Source organism: Hordeum vulgare, chromosome 7H (genome assembly GCF_904849725.1).
Source record: "Hordeum vulgare subsp. vulgare chromosome 7H, MorexV3_pseudomolecules_assembly, whole genome shotgun sequence".
Taxonomy (NCBI): Eukaryota; Viridiplantae; Streptophyta; class Magnoliopsida; order Poales; family Poaceae; genus Hordeum; species Hordeum vulgare.
Genome location: NC_058524.1, coordinates 168,046,647 through 168,063,286, shown reverse-complemented (window position 1 = coordinate 168,063,286; position 16,640 = coordinate 168,046,647). Strand labels below are relative to the sequence as shown.

The 16,640-nt window shown below is 44.1% G+C and overlaps 1 protein-coding gene across 2 annotated transcripts; it reads left to right on the top strand.

Moving 5' to 3' along the window:
• Positions 1-633: 633 nt before the first annotated feature.
• LOC123410364 (fasciclin-like arabinogalactan protein 7) lies at positions 634-2,649 on the top strand. 2 transcript variants are annotated; one of them, XM_045103299.1, is made up of 3 exons: positions 661-769; positions 1,403-1,488; positions 1,599-2,649. In XM_045103299.1, exon 3 carries the CDS (start codon positions 1,629-1,631, stop codon positions 2,427-2,429), a length of 801 nt encoding a protein of 266 aa, XP_044959234.1. In that variant the 5' UTR covers positions 661-769; positions 1,403-1,488; positions 1,599-1,628; the 3' UTR covers positions 2,430-2,649. The 2 variants fall into 2 exon arrangements, with proteins under 2 accessions (XP_044959233.1, XP_044959234.1); XM_045103298.1 differs by lacking the exon at positions 1,403-1,488 and having other exon boundaries at positions 634-769.
• The last annotated feature ends 13,991 nt before the right edge of the window (positions 2,650-16,640 follow it).

Genomic DNA, 16,640 nt, shown 5'->3' with positions numbered 1-16,640 from the left:
TGTTAAAGCCGAAGTTGCTAATCCAGTTACGATCTACTGCCAAGAATCATGGTTGTGGAATATAATGGACTATCGTGAAAGACCCTCATGATTGTTCATTATCCACATTAAAACAATATGACGATGCAGGCAAGTTTTATCGTTGTTGTCCATGATGATAGAGAGTGGTACCCAACCGCGAGTTGCGGCGACAGTAGCAAAATGCGAGATCATGATTCTTTTAATATAATTAAATCATGTTAAATTTTGATAAAAAGTTTAAATAGTTATCTCCCGTAGCACTTGATATTCACCAACACGTCGAACTAAACCTGGACATATTCCGGACCGGGCTTTACAAAGCCCGAACTGAAAGTCCCAAACTCAAACCCGGCCAAACCCGACCAAAAAAACGCAAATTCAGGTCTGAACCCGGCTCGAATAGACTTAAAAGATGAATACTAGACTAAGCCGGGTCGTGCCTCCGTGTAAATCGCCATTTTTTATAAGCCCGAGTTCGGTCCGAACTGCTCCGGGCCGGGCTCGGGGCGGGTCGCCGGGACTAGCCTTCGACCTCCCTCTCTCTCATCAACAGCTGCCCCCCCCCCCCCTGTCTATTAGTATCTCTCATCAACAGCTGCCATCCATTATGACATTATCTTTTACTCTTCCCCATACAACAACTTTTATATAAACGCACGCCCCCCTCTTATCTCTCGCCCCCCACCCCCATTCCCACCTCATCCTGTTCGTGCTGCCTTCACTGCTCCCCCGCCGTGCACTCGCTCAGGTCAGTCTCGTTAACCTGTCTTTCACACCTCAATCCACCGCCGTGGCGCAAATGCTCAAATTTCCTTACGCTTTTTCGGGTCTCCATGTGTTTGCAATCTGAGCTTAGGGGCGCTCGATTTTCAAAAAAATATATACATGCGCGTACATTGCTGCATTTGGATCTGTTCTCCCAGTTCTTGGCCCAAGGAAGAACAGATCTTCGCGTTCTGTAATTTCGTGCCTCTTATTTCCAGCCGAAGCAACGAAATGCAGTGTAATCTTGGCCCCTGCTCTCGGATTCAGGAACGAGCAATTTGTTTGTTTTCTCTGTTCTTGCCATTGTTTTAGCTTTGGAGCAAATTGTTCCGTCCATGATGCTGAGATCTGCAGGACGTAAGAGGACCGTTCAGTTCATGCTGAGTAGCAGTTTTTACCACCTTTTAATTTTATTTTGGTTGGTAGCACATGTTCTGTAATGCCGGTCAATTCTGCTAGATCGGGTCTGGAATGTTTGTCTCTCTTGGTGATAGGGAAAGGCCCAGCAAATTAGCTCTTGATGAAAGATCTGATTGAACCGCAAATCCTTTCAGATCGAGAAGCCGCATGCTTCTTGAAATCTCACTAGTTCATAGTACTGTGAAACGCCTTGCAGTTCTCAGAAATTGCAGAAACCGGAAGGACAGCGTGACACTGTTCCTGCGTAAGCCAGGAACCACATTTTAGATCTCCTGTTGCCCGGTAAATTAAGTAATTACCACGTTTTTGTTGGTGTAAATTCAGGTCCCTATGAAATACGCGAAAAAGAAAAACCCAGTGCTTAATTCTTGATTGTTCTTGTGTGACCTCAGGGATTTTGGGCAAAGCAGGGGACCTTCAAGATGAGGCTCAGAGCAGGCGTTTTTACCGTGGCCATGCTCGCCATTGCCGTGCTCTCCTCCCCAGCATTCGCGCAGAAGACGAAGAGCCCCCCTGCTCCGCCGGCGGCCGTCCTCCCGCCGTCCCCAGCGCCGGCTCCGGCGCCGCGCCATGTGGACCTCGCGGATCTCCTGAGCGTGGCCGGCCCGTTCCACACCTTCCTGGACTACCTCCAGAAGACCAGCGTCCTGGAGACGTTCCAGAGCAAGGCGAACGACACCAAGGAGGAGGGGATCACCATGTTCGTGCCCAAGGACTCTGCCTTCGCGGCGCTGAGAACGACGACGTTCGCCAACCTCACTAGCGACCAGCTCAAGTCGCTGATGCTGTACCACGCGCTGCCCAAGTACTACTCGTTGGCCGAGTTCAACAAGCTGAGCAGCCTCAACCCGGTGGCCACCTTCGCGGGGTCACAGTACACGCTCAACCTCACCGACAACATGGGCAGCATCCGGATCAAGTCCATGTGGTCCAACCCCAAGATCAGCAGCAGCGTCTACTCCACCCGTCCGGTCGCCGTCTACGAGGTGGACAAAGTGCTGCTGCCGATGCAGATCTTCAAGAGCGACCCGCCGCTGGCCCCGGCTCCCGCGCCCGCCCCCGACGACGCCAAGTCCTCTGATGACGCGCCTAGCCCGGCGTCGGGGAAGCCGGCGAGCCAGAAGGCCAAGGCAGGGTCCAAGAGCGCGTCCCACTGCGCCGGCGTCGGTGTCGCCAGTTACCTGGCGGTCGCCGTCTCAGGTGGCCTGATGATGCTCTTATGAGTGCGAGAGGCTAATGAGAGAGGTCAGTGGCGGGGTTCATCCGTGCTGCCCCGCTGCTTAATTTTTACTACATGGATTGTTGCTGAGTTCATTCTTTGGACATAGTAGGCGTTGTGCTAGGATTTGCTAGGAGTATATGCTTCTGTGCTTGGTCCTTGTTGATACTACTTAATATACTGCTACTTTATTTGTGCATGTATGCAGAGAGTATTTCAGTGCTCGTGGCTCTAGAGCTTTTTTCTTTTTCTTTTATTGAACAAGGCAGGGCACCAAAAGATGCCAAATTCATTCAGCTCAAAAGTATAGTACATCAGATGTTACAAAGGCCTTGAAGGAGGAAATAAGAAAGGAAATCACAGCCAATGCCTATGAGGTGAAGAAAGGATGCAAGAGGTAGGTTGATCAGATGATCAACCAGGTGAACTTCAGATTCAAATATAACTTAGACAAGAGCAGCATTCAGGTACTGGGAGAGAATCATTAAGAGAAAGCACATGATAACGTTTTTTTTTAGAAAGGAGGCACACTGCCCGACTTTAACGAACCGAAGCCCTTAGGCCCTGCTTGGATTCGGTGTAAATATATACACCCAGATTTATTCTATAGATGTATTGAAAACGATGGTTGTAGGTTCTGTATTTATTACGGAGGTATTTTAAAGCAAACCGACAATCCAAACGGGACCTTACGAGTTCACAACGGAGTTCAAAAGGAAAACAATAAAAGAAAAAGAAAAAAAAAAGAAGAAACAAGTTCGATACAGACCCCTCGGGCCAAACGGACAAGTCTGATGATCATCAGACTCGAAGATCCTAATGAAAACGACGGAGTAGTGTAGCGGTACAGTGCCAAACGCCACATGTGCTCGAGGGACGGAGATCACGCGGCATGTCACCGTGTGCCTCCCATCCACCGCCCAGCCTGCATCCAACCGATCACAACTTTTCAAGGCAAAAACAACATCCAGACACAGAACACAGACCAGGTCAGCGGTAAAATCTGGCGGGAAAGGCAGGGAAAAGGCGGGCTTTGGCGCCGCGATTCGCCGGCGTCTCCTCGTCTCGCGGCCGGCCGCCGCTGCCGTCGCCGCCGTCGCCACTGAGGAGAGGCAAGGACGAGCGTCGTCCGCCGCGGGAACCAGGGCCGAACGCCGTCGTGGGTCGGGGAAGAGCGCCGTCTGTCGCGGGAGCCGGGGACGAGCGCCGCAGCGAGCATTGAACCGTTCATCATCGTCAGCGACCACTTCTGAGGTCCCCTCTCTCTCTCTCTTATTCCATTAGTGGCAGAGGTGGAGCCAGCTTTGAGTCAGCACTATATTCTCTGAATCTGCTAAGCTTTGTGGTTTTAACATAGGAACTACTTCTATTTTGAGTCAGCATTGTATTTCTGAATAATTTTATAACTTGTATACTACAACACTTGCAGTGAGTATTTCTGAATAATTCTATTCAGAAATTTGGCAGCGAGTATTCCTGAACAATTCTATTCAGAAATTTGGCAGCACTTGTATACTACTACAGCACTTGTAATTTGGCCGAATTATTCTACTACAACACTTGCAGGAAATTTGGTAGTGAGTATTTCTGAATAATTCTATTCAGAAATTTGGCAGTGAGTATTTCTGAATAATTCTATTATGAAATTTGGCAGAAATTTGGCAGTACTTGTATACTACTACAACACCTGTATACTACTCTTTGAATTTCAGTTAGCTTCTATCTTGTTCCACTAATTTGTATACACCGTGAAATTTGGCAGAATTGTGCGTTGTGCGATGGGATCGATTGGCAACAGGATACCTGAAGTTGGTATACGGTTCAGAAATTCGGATGAGGCTTGGGAGTTCTGGGTGCAATATGGAGGTCACATAGGCTTTGATGTGAGGAAAAGAAATACCATCAAAAACATAACTGATGGAACAATCACTTCATGTAGGTTTGTTTGTTCCAATGAAGGCATTCGAAGAAAAAGTCAAATAGATCACGAGCCGAAGCGCATTAGAACTGAAACAAGAACAAATTGTAAAGTTCGGATGATTGTTTCATTTGACCGAGTGGCCAAATTTTTTGAAGTCACCGAAGTTGATTTGGAACACAATCACCTCCTTCAATTGCCACAAATATGTCACTTGTTGGCATCACAAAGGAAGATTTCAGATGTGCAAGCTTTAGAGATAGAGACAACCGATGATTCTGGAACTATGCCAAAAGCTTCACATGAGTTTGCATGTCGTCGAGCTGGTGGGAAGTTCAACGTTGGTTACACTTTGACTGACCAAAAGAATCATTTGCGAACCAAGCGGCAACGGGATATGGCTTATGGACAGGCCGGTACTATGTTGAAGTTCTTTCGTGACAAGATAGCTGATAATCCATCATTCCAATATCATTTGCAGTTGGATTGTGAGGAGCATATAGCCAACATATTCTGGGTTGATGCTAAAATGCTACTTGACTATGCAGACTTTGGTGATGTTGTCACTTTTGACACTACATTTGGCACGAACAAAGAGTATAGGCCATTTGGTATTTTTCTTGGGCTCAATCAGTTTAGAGAAACAATCATTTTTGGTGCTGCATTGATGTTTGATGAAACACGTGACTCATTTATATGGCTCTTTGAGACATTTCTAGCCGCACACAATGGAAGGCAACCTAGAACTATCTATACCGATCAAGATGCAGCAACGGGAGGAGCCATAGGGAAAGTCTTCACATAATCATATCATGGACTGTGTACATTTCGTATCATGCAAAATATTGTCAAACATTTAACTCAAGTGGGAGTGGAGGATGAAGTGGAGGATGGACAAAAAGGGCCTTATATTCTCGCAGATTTTGGTGCTTGTATGTATGGATATGAGGACAAGGAAACATTTGAAGAAGCATTTGACAATATGAGGCTGAAAGTGCATAAGCAAACTTGGTTAGATAGCATCTACAAGGTGAAAGAAAAATGGGCTGAATGTTATACGAGAGATGTCTTTAGCTTGGGAGTGAGAAGTACACAATTAAGTGAGAGCTTCAACAATGCGTTGAAAAATCATTTGAAATCAGATTTTCATATTCTTCGGTTCTTGATGCATTTTGAGAGGACGGTGGAAGTAAAAAGAACAAAGGAATTGCAATCTGAATTCAATGCAAGAAAATATATACCAAGAATTAAGATGTACACTCCTATGTTGGTGGAAGCAAGCAAAGTGTACACTTCGATTATATTTGAAGCTTTCCAAGGTGAGTATGAAAGATCAACAGGTGCATGCTGTAGAGTATTGGATGGAAATAACAGATTTGCCGTTGCTATTGTGAGTTTGCATGGTGATTTAGAGTTTGAGAAAGAGCGCATAGTGATAGTGGTATTGAAATTTCAAATCATGTACTTCTAAATTACTTGTGATGAAGTGGGTTGTGTGCATCTAAATAGTGATGAATGGCATATCTAAATTTCTTATGAATATGAATGTAAACAATAATTTTGTGTGTGAATCTGAGTGCAAACAGTATTTAAATATGAATCTGAGTGAATCTGAGTGTAAGCAATATATTTTTTGTGAATATGAGTGTAAACAATATATTTTTTGTGAATCTGGATTTCTTATGAATATGAATGTAAACTGTTGCTTGCACTGTTTCCGGACTAAAAGGTTGATGTTTGTATTGTGTTTTGTTCAAAACACTTATTTGTACTGTTGAATGACTAAAAGATTTGTATCTGTATCATATAAAGTTCAAAACTATGAAGTTTCAGAGCACGTGGGCTGAAAACTATGAAGTCTGGATGTTTTTGTCTTGGAAAGCTGTGATGCGTTGGATGCAGGCTGGATGGTGGATGGAAGGTGGCAAGGCACATGGTGACATGCCGTTTGCATGTCACCTGATCTCTGTCCGCGCTTCAGCCTCCCTACTGATCAACATGGGTCATGAGACGCCGCAACTCAGATGAGAGCGTTCTGAGCCTCTCAAGAAGCACCACAATGATGGATGCGTTCTCCGGCTTGCTCAGTGGCTTCCAAAGCTGTAGAAAAATAATCAATTTATAGACGATATGAGTAGTGGCGTAGCTAGATCGGTGAGCCAGGGTGGTCCAATAATAAAAAATTCATGTAATTGTATGCATTGTAAAAAATATATATCTTTTTATACCCTATATATTGGCTGTGGTGGAATTTCAGGGTGGTCCATGGATATGAGCCGGGTGTTTAATGAATTTTCCTTCAATTATAACTTTGTTCCTAACATGCCACAAGAAGACCCATGTCGTTGCCACAAAAACGAGCCAAGCGATCTTACGGGCACGTCGAGAGAGACGTGTTGCTAACATATGAAACGCTCCAAACAAAGTGGGTGCCCAACTACACTTTGTTATATTGCGTATGGAGCCCCATAGTAGTTGAGCAAGGTTGCATTTAAAGAATATGTGGCTGGTATCTTCGATCACACCGTACAAGGGACATCGCCCATCCCTTGGACCATGTCGCTTTTGCACTTGAACACCGGTAGGGCGTCTATCCCGTACCAGCTGCCACAGGAATTGTTTCACTTTAGTAGGAATGCGAGCCCTCCAAATATCCATTGCTTGAAACGACACAACTCCGTTGTGTAGGGCGCGGTACAAGGACTCCGTCGTGAACTGTCCCGAAGATTCTAACTTCCACCGGAATGAGTCCGGCTCCGAGATTGGTGCAGCAGTCTGTAACAAGGCCACCAACCGACCCCATTCTTCCACCTTGAGTAAATCGATGAAAGCACAATTGCTCCCTAAAGTGGTTTTGGTAATTAATCACAACATATGCATCAATGGACTAATGAGTTTATTCAAGTACATTTCAGAAAAGTTCAAAGATGCTTTGGCTATAGGATTGTGTGGAAATGCCCCTTTGATGCAAGGAAGGAATAGGATAGGCTAAACCTTCAAGCAAGAACACTCTTCATTTTATACCTTGTGAGTAATCACTTTGAGTCTATAGGAAAGCCAATACTATTAAAAGGGGGTGAGGTATTATGATGAATTGGTTGCTCAAGTGCTTAGAGATAGCCACCAAAAAAACTCAATCACTTTCCCACAAAATATATCCGTCCCAAGCCACATAAGCAAAATTGTTGCCACCAACATTTCCTACTCGGCCATACCGATTTTACACTTAGAGAGATCCTATGCCAAACCCACCATCTCGGTACAACCAACATTCCTATCGGTGTCATCGTGATTTGGTGACCAACATTCTGTTGAGATGATTTCAAGTTTCGGAATTTCCAAGTTTAAATCGGTAGCACCAAATTTTGGAATCCAGTCTAGGTCATCGTATTGGTACCACAGAGATTCCTATATCGGTCTCATCGAGAATTTAAAAGTTGCCACATTTAGTGCAGCTCGGTACCACCGAGATTCATTTCAGTGTCACCGAGTTGGGCAATAATGTTGTAATGGTTGGATTATGGGGGATGCCTATATATACCCCTCCACCTACCTCTCATTCGCAGAGGAAGCACTCAGAACACACTTACACTTGCCAGATCCATTTTTTTGAGAGAGAGCCACCTACTCATGTGTTGAGAGCAAGAGATTCCAATCCTACCATTTGAAACTTGATCTCTATCCTCCCCAAGTTTCTTTCCACAATATCAATCTCTCCTACCCATGCCAAATCTGTGAGAGAGTGATTGAGTGTTGAGGTGACTACGTTTTGAAGCACAAGAACAAGGAGTTCATCGTTGTACCACATCTATTACCTTTTGGAGGGTGGTGCCTCCTAGATTGGTTAGGTTTCACTAGGGAGCCTCCTACTTCATGTTGTGGAGTTGAACCAAGATGTTTGTAAGGGAAAGAAGATCACCTACTTCGTGAAGATCTACCATGATTGAGGCTAGTCCTTCGTGGGTGCAAGGCGTGGTGGAATAAACAAGGTCGCTTCTTCATGGACCCCTTGTGGGTGGAGCCCTCCGTGGACTCTCGCACCCGTTACCCTCCGTGGGTTGAAGTCTCCACTAACATGGACGTATGATGGCGCCACCTATCGGAACCATGCCAAAAATCTCCATGTCAACCTTTGCCTTTGATCCCCTTACCTTACCCTCTACTTACACTTGCATGTTTACTTTCCGCTGCAATACTCTTAGATATTCACGTGTAGGGTGTACTTGACCAGTCATAATTGCTAAAATTGGCTCACACTTAAAATTGGGAAAAGGCTAAGTTTTTATCTTATCAAGTAGTCTAATCACCCCCCTCTAGACATACTGTTGATCCTACAAGTGGTATCAGAGCTTTGGTCTCCATTGCTTTAGTTTCACAACCTATGAGAGTATGACGTCTAGTGAAGGAAATTATCACCATAGAGGTCCATATTTCGATGGCACTAATTTTGCTAGTTGGAAGCATAAAATGAAAATGCATATACTTGGTCATAGTTGTTAGAGCATATTTCTCCATATGTGGTTTTGGTAATTGATGACAATCCCTATGGACTAATGGTTGCCTTAAGTTATATTCAAAGGATTTGTCCATAGGAACTTCTTGAAGTCCATCTATTGGTTTCAAGGAGTTTATATGATGACCAAGGTGGTATTCAAAGTATTATCCAAAGATTGGTCATAAAGACACAAGGTTGATCAAGACTAAGCAGAGAGTAAATCAAGATGATCAACACACAAAGTGTACAAGATGTATCGAGAGGGTCCATAATGCTTTTGTGTAGTAACCCATGGTCTTCATGAGAGTTCTATGTGGGGTTAGGTGTGTTTCCATGGGTTTGCGTCAAGAAGAAGATCTCATTCAACCTATGAAGGATGACATCAAGTGGGGATCATCATCAAGATTGCGGTGTGCAAGTTCAAGTGGAGCATCACGAAGATATCATGCTTGAAGCTTGCCATCCATTGTGGTGGCAATGGACTTGTGAAGATGTGCTGAAGAGTGGCTCACCCATATTGAGTATGGGGGAACAATCAAGAAAGGTGGTCTATCTTGAGGAAGCCAAGATCGTCATCATCTAGCTCAAGAGGACCAGGTGCAAGGTATAGGTTTGCCCTTGATAGGTTTTTCTATTGTAGGATAGTTTTCCCTACTGTCAAGGGGGGCTCTCAAGTGAGTAGCTTGATCGTATCATTCGTTGAGAGCTCAAACCATATACATCCTTGCATCATATATTGGTTCTTGTTTGGTGTTTCTTTTGTGAGTTTTAGATCTTATGGTCATCTTCATGACAAGCTCGAATTCATCGAAAACGGAGTCCATATGCATCTTCTATGATGTTTTCAATTTTGGAAGTTTTTGCCGGTTCTTCATTCATAGAGGTATCACATCTCTATATAATTGTCATTTTCATAACTGCATGTTCTTAAGAGGTCGCTGTTTGTATAGCTCTTGTCGTCCTGAATCCAACAAGCTTGAGTTTGCTCGATTCGGTGTTCGTATGCGAAAGTTATGGCAGTTTCACTGGCCAGAGGTAGTAGCACTCTTGGAGCAGTAGTAGTTTTTTACTACCGTTATCTGGGCGGTAGTACCGCTCTCTGGGCGGTAGTATCGCTCTCTGGACGGTAGTAGTTTTTTACTACCGCTCCCTCGGACTTTTGCGCATCCTTTTGCCTCAACATTGGCAGGTACGGTAGTAGTTTTTTATCACCATGGTTGGTGAACCTACCGTGCGGTAGTAACGCTCCTAGAAGCGGTAGTACCGCTCCTAGCAGCGGTAGTACCGCTCTGCTCGGGTTGTGAGTGGGGCCAATGGTTGGATTCTTTCCCCCACTATAAAAAGGGTCTTCTTCCCCATTGCATTGAATCCATCCGTTGAGCTCGTGTTCTCCCCCCATTGTTGACCTTCTTAGAGCTTGCTAACTCTCAATCTCTCCAATGATTCTTGCTAGTTCTTTAGGGAAAAGAGAGAGGATATCTAGATCCACATCTCCACCAATCACTTTCTCCTCTATGTGAGGGGAACCCCTTGGATCTTGATCTTGGAGTTCTTTGTGAGCTCCTTGTTCTTCCTCTCATATTTCTCCATAACTTTTGTTGTTGTGGAGGGATTTGAGTGTGAGGGACTTGACCACTTCGTGTGATCTTGCCATTGCATTAGTTGCATTGGTTTGAGTTCTCCACGGTGATACGTTGAAGTGAGAAGTTGAGAAGCTTATTACCCTTGGGTACTTGGTACCCCTAGAGATTGTTCTTCGTGGATGCTTTGGCATCCTAGTGAGGGATTGATAGAAGATGTGTCTAGAGGTGGGGGGGGGGCACTAGTAGGAAACAAGCCTTTGGTTTGACCCTTTAGTCCAAATTTGGTTTTGAATCGGGACTAATATGACCATTAGTCCCTGTTCCAACGGCTAGGAGCCGTCGGTAGGCTCGGGCATCATTAGTCCCGGTTCGATTTGGACCTATAGTCCCAGTTTGTGACACAAACCGGGACTAAAGGGGTGGTGGCAGTGTTCTATCAGGCTGGGGCCCCCACTAGCACCTTTAATCCCGGTTTGTATCGCAAACCGGGGCTATATGTGGACCTTTAATCCTGGTTCATTATATAAACCGAGGCTAAAGAGTTTCCTATATAAACCCCTTCGTCCGGCCCGAGCTCATTGCTCTGTTTTATGCACTCTCTCCTCTATTCTTCCCCTTGCTCAAGCTCACCCTCCAATTTTCACCAAGATTTGTGAAGATTTGAGGCACCCCATCTCTCCAAGTGTTCACAAAGGTTAGGAACTTTGTCCTTTCATCTCTCATTGCTAGATCGGCTCGTGCAATCCTCTATAAGTATAGTGATTTGTGGGTTTTAGTTTGGGAGTAATTATGTCGGAGTTTGTTTGATTTATATGCAATTTGGGCTCAAATTAACTTCTTAGTTTGCATATGTGTAGGTGCGGTTTACTTAGTGCCTTCCCGTCTCCGTCCTAACCACCGTCGATCACCCGCACCGTCTCGTCGCCGGCTCCACCTTGGTGATCCTCTTGTTCTTATCCTTTTTATTCCAAAAAAAATCTTATTTTTGTATGATTTATATAGTTTTCTTACCTGTATGATTTGGTTATACATAGTGTCATGGTCTTGATATCTGTCCCCGTCGGCCCTCGTCCGGTTTATGATTCAGATGTGGTATATTCTCTTTTATAATTATTTATTGCATGTCTCGTTTATATAACAATTATGCCCATCAAGTTGACATAGATATTTTTATCTAGGAGGTGTGTGAAGCGGAAATTGCATCCGACCCTCTTGTCGAGAAGTCAAATTTAGTTGAAAAATAAAATGAGTGTTTGAAAGAAAAATTGAAAAGAATTGAAGAAGAGAAGATGAAATTGGAGTTGTATGTTGCCGAAGTCGTCGATGATTACAAGATCAAGACGAATGCAATGCGCTTGAAGATTAGAAAGATTAGAAATTATGCCCTTAATAAAGAGGCTTGGTTTCACTATGTTGTTGGATCAATTGTTACCTTAGTTGCGATCTTGATCACATTTGTTCTTGCATTTAAATGCTTTAGCTAGAAACTCTTGTATGCTATTTTATGAGAATAAGTGTGTATGAACCTTATGTGTGAACTTGCATCAATTTGGTCTTTTCGGTCTTGTGTAATGAAGATGAACCGGCAATGGATGTACGAAGACCGACGCTCTCCACAGTTCATTAATGGCTTGCAGAGTTTTCTGTGTACGATGAGGCAAACAAGCGGGATGGTTTTATGTGTTGTCCATGTGCTATCTGTAAGAACGATAGAACTTACTGTAAGTCAAAAGTCATTCACGCCCACGTGTTTACGTCCGGTTTCATGTCCGACTATAACTGTTGGTCCAAGCACGGAGAAAGAGGGGTTCTAATGGAAGAAAATGAAGGAGAAGAGGATGATGACGGCTATCCTTCATCCCATGAATACGATGGTACTACAATGGGGGAAGAAGCTGAAGTAGAGGCACCAGATGAGCCCGCTGATGATCTTGGTCGGGCCATTGCTGATGCAAAGAGAAACTGCGCAAGTGAACAACAGAAGCTGAAGTTGCAGCGCATGTTAGAGGATCACATGAAATTGTACCCAAATTGCGAAGACGACAAGAAGAAGCAGGGTACCACACTGGAATTGCTGCAATGGAAGGCAGAGAATGGTGTATCTAACAAGTGTTTTGAAAAGTTGCTCAAATTGTTAAAGAAGATGCTTCCAAAGGATAACGAATTTCCCGACAGTACATACGAAGCAAAGAAGTCTATCTGCCCGCTAGGATTAGAGGTGCAGAAGATACATGCATGCCCTAATGACTACATCATGTACCGCGGTGAGGAGTACGAAAATTTGAGTGCATGCCTGGTATGCAGTGCCGAGCGCTATAAGATCGGTGCGATGACCCTGGTGACGATGTTGAGGTCCAGCGCCCCAGGAAGAGGATTCCTACCAAGGTGATGCGGTATGCTCCTATAATACCACGGTTGAAACGTTTGTTCCAAAACATAGAGCATGCCAAGTTGATGCAATGGCACAAAGACGAGCGCAAGAAAGGCGGGAAGTTGAGAGTACCCGCAGATGGGTCGGAGTGGAGGAAAATCGAGAGAGAGTGGCCGGACTTTGCACATGACCCAAGGAACTGTTGGTTTGGTTTAAGTGCAGATGGCATTAATCCTTTTGGGGAGCAGAGCAACAATCATAGCACCTGGCCCGTGACTCTATGTATCTATAATCTTCCTCCTTGGTTGTGCATGAAGCGGAAGTTCATTATGATGTCAATGCTCATCCAAGGCCCCAAGCAACCCGACAACGACATTGATGTGTCCATGAGGCCATTAGTTGAAGAACTTCTACAACTGTGGGCTATCAAAGGTGTACGTGTGTGGGATGAGCACAAACAAGAGGAATTTGACCTACGAGCGTTGTTGTTTGTAACCATCAATGATTGGCCTGCTCATAGTAACCTTTCAGGACAGACAAACAAGGGATACCACGCATGCACGCATTGTCTAGATGATACCGAAAGTATATACTTGGATAAATGTAAGAAGAATGTGTACCTAGGACACCGTCAATTTCTTCCAATCAAGCATCTCTTAAGAAAATAAGGCAAACTTTTCAAAGGTGAGGCAGATTACCGGAAGAAGCGTGTCCACCGTACTGGTGATCATATACTTCATATGGTCAAGGATTTAAAAGTAATTTTTGGGAAGGGTCTTGGCGGACAATCGGTTCCGAATGGCGTTGACGGACACACACCCATGTGGAATAAGAAATCTATATTTTGGGACCTACCTTATTGGAAAGTCCTAGAGGTCCGCTCTGCAATAGACTTGATGCACGTGACGAAGAATCTTTGTCTGAACGCGCTAAGCTTCTTGGGCGTGTATGGGGAGACAAAAGATATACCGGAGGCACGGGAGGACCAACAACGTATGCACGAAAAAGACGACATGCATCCAAAGTAGTATGAAGGTCCTGCAAGCTACGCTCTTACCAAAGAAGAGAAGGAAATCTTTTTGAATGCCTACTCAGTATGAAGGTCCCGTCTAGCTACTCGTCGAATATAAAGGGAATAATAAATATGGCAGATAAAAAATTACAGAACCTAAAGTCTCATGACTGCCACGTGATTATGACGCAATTGCTTCCGGTTGCATTGAGGGGGATTCTACTGGAAAACGTCCGATCATCCATTGTGAAGCTATGTGCATTCCTCAATGCAATCTATCAGAAGGTAATCAATCTAGAAATCCTACCAAGGTCACATAATGATTTGGTGCAATGTCTTGTCAGTTTTGAGTTGGTGTTCCCACCATCCTTCTTCAATATCATGACGCACGTCCTAGTTCACCTAGTCAAAGAGATTGCCATTCTAGGCCCTGTATTTCTACACAATATGTTCCCCTTCGAGAGGTTCATGGGAGTCTTAAAGAAATATCTTCACAACCATGCTAGGCCAGAAGGAAGCATTTCCAAGGGCCATGAAACAGAGGAGGTCATTGAGTTTTGTGTTGACTTTATTCCTGATATTAAGCCAATTGGTCTTCCTGAATCGAGGCATGATGGCAGACTGGGTGGAAAAGGCACACTAGGAAAGGATTTAGTAATATGTAAGGACAAGCATTCTTGGGTGGAAGCACACTACATAGTTCTACAAAATTCCACCTTGGTGGCTCCGTATATCGAGGAACATATGGATATTGTATGCTCCAAGAATCCGGAGCAGTCTGATCCCTGGATCAAACGTAGACGCATGTCTTCATCTGGCGGTTGGTTGCAAACACGTCTCATGCATGACCCTGAAGTTGGAGATGACCTGTACTTGCTGGCCAAGTTACCATCTTCGACTATATGGACTTTCAAAGGGTACAAGATAAATGGAAATACATTTTACACGATCCCCCAAGATAAAAAGAGCACCAACCAAAGCAACGGTGTCCGCTTTGATGCAGCAGACACCAACAATAGGCAAAAGGACACATATTATGGATACATAGAGGAGATATGGGACTTGACTATGGAAACAATTTGACGGTCCCTTTGTTTCAGTGCAAATGGGTCAATCTCAAAGGAGGCGGGGGTAAAGGAAGACCCGCGGTACGGAATGAAAACAGTGGATCTCAACAATCTTGGGTACACAGATGCACCATTCGTCCTAGCCAATGATGTGGTGTAGGTTTTCTATGTGAAGGACATGTCTACCAAGCCGAGAAAAAGAAAAGGTAAGGAAGTGAATACATCATACGATGAGCCAAAGCGCCACATAGTTCTTTCACGGAAAAGAAACATCGTGGGAGTGGAGGACAAGACAAACATGTCAGAACATTACGAAAAGTTTCACAAAATTCCTCCCTTCACAGTGAAGACTGACCCAAGCATCCTGTTAAATGATGAAGATTGTCCATGGTTACGGCGCAAAGGGACACACACGAAGAAAAAGTTTTATACCCCAACATCCCAATCTCGGATGTCACCGACTTTCACTGTCATCACTTTCTTCTTAGTGAGTTTCCGGCTATATATATGTGTGTGTTATGGCATTTGAAATGCTAAGAAACATTATGTATCTCTTTCATATAAAAGTTGGAAGGGTTACGACAAAAACAAGATGTAGTTCGTGTACAAACTAGACTATCTCTTTTGAAGTATCAGGGTTCTCGACGAATACTCATCTCTTACAAAGCCATTTCATTTTTTAATCTTATTTCAACTCCAAACTTTTGGTTCCCTCAATATGCATCATTCAAAGCCACCTCATAAATTTTCAACCCTTTCTCACCTCATTTGCTACTTTCCATGCATTAAATGATTTTTTTGAGCTAAATGACCCTGAAATTGAAAAGCACTACAAATCAACTCGGAAAAGGCTGAAACTTGGCATGATATCATCAGTCACCGACATGGCATGTGATAAAAAGTTGAAAGGGTTACGGCAAAAACAGGATGCACTTCGTGTACAAACTGGACTATCTCTTTCGAAGTATGAGGGTTCTGGACGAATACTCATCTCTTACAAATAAATTTCATTTATTTAATAACCTAAAAATTACGAAATTTAATATAATGATAAAACACACTAATATTAAACATCAGAAAAAAGAATGATTAAAATATATATTTTTAATGTAAAGTTATTCACAAACTAGTGATTCACACAATTTTTTTAAAAAATTCAAATTTAAACTATGTAAATTTGAAAATTACTAGCACTAATATAAATTTTGTATTTTTTGACCTAAACCAAAAATATCCATTCAAAAACTATAAATAGTCTAACAGTTATTTCAAATTTAAAAACAGAAATTGTCTTGTTTAGAAAAGCAAAAACAATAAAAAAGAGAAAATCGACCTTTAGTCCCGACTGGAGCCACCAACCGAGACTAAAGGTCCCTTCCCGCGCGGAATTGGGGCCGCCGAAAATAGACCTTTAGTCCCGGTTGGTGGATACAATCGGGACTAAAGGTGCCTGCTAGTGGGCCATGCGCCCAAACTTTAGGCCCGGTTGGTGCCACCAACCGGGACTAAAGACCCTTTAGTCCCGGTTCGTGGCACCAACCGAGACTAAAGGTATCGGGCATATATAGCCGCTGCCTTCTCCCCTTCCCAATCGACCATCATTTTCACCGCCGCCGCCCATTTTCACCGCCCATAAAACAGAGCAGAGCTGCCGTCTCCCTCTCCATCCCGACGCCGGCAGGCTGCCCATTTTCACCGGCGACCCATGCGCGCCCTCGACTGCGCCGCCTGAGCCCGCGCCGATGCTGCCGCCACACCTCCGCGGGCGC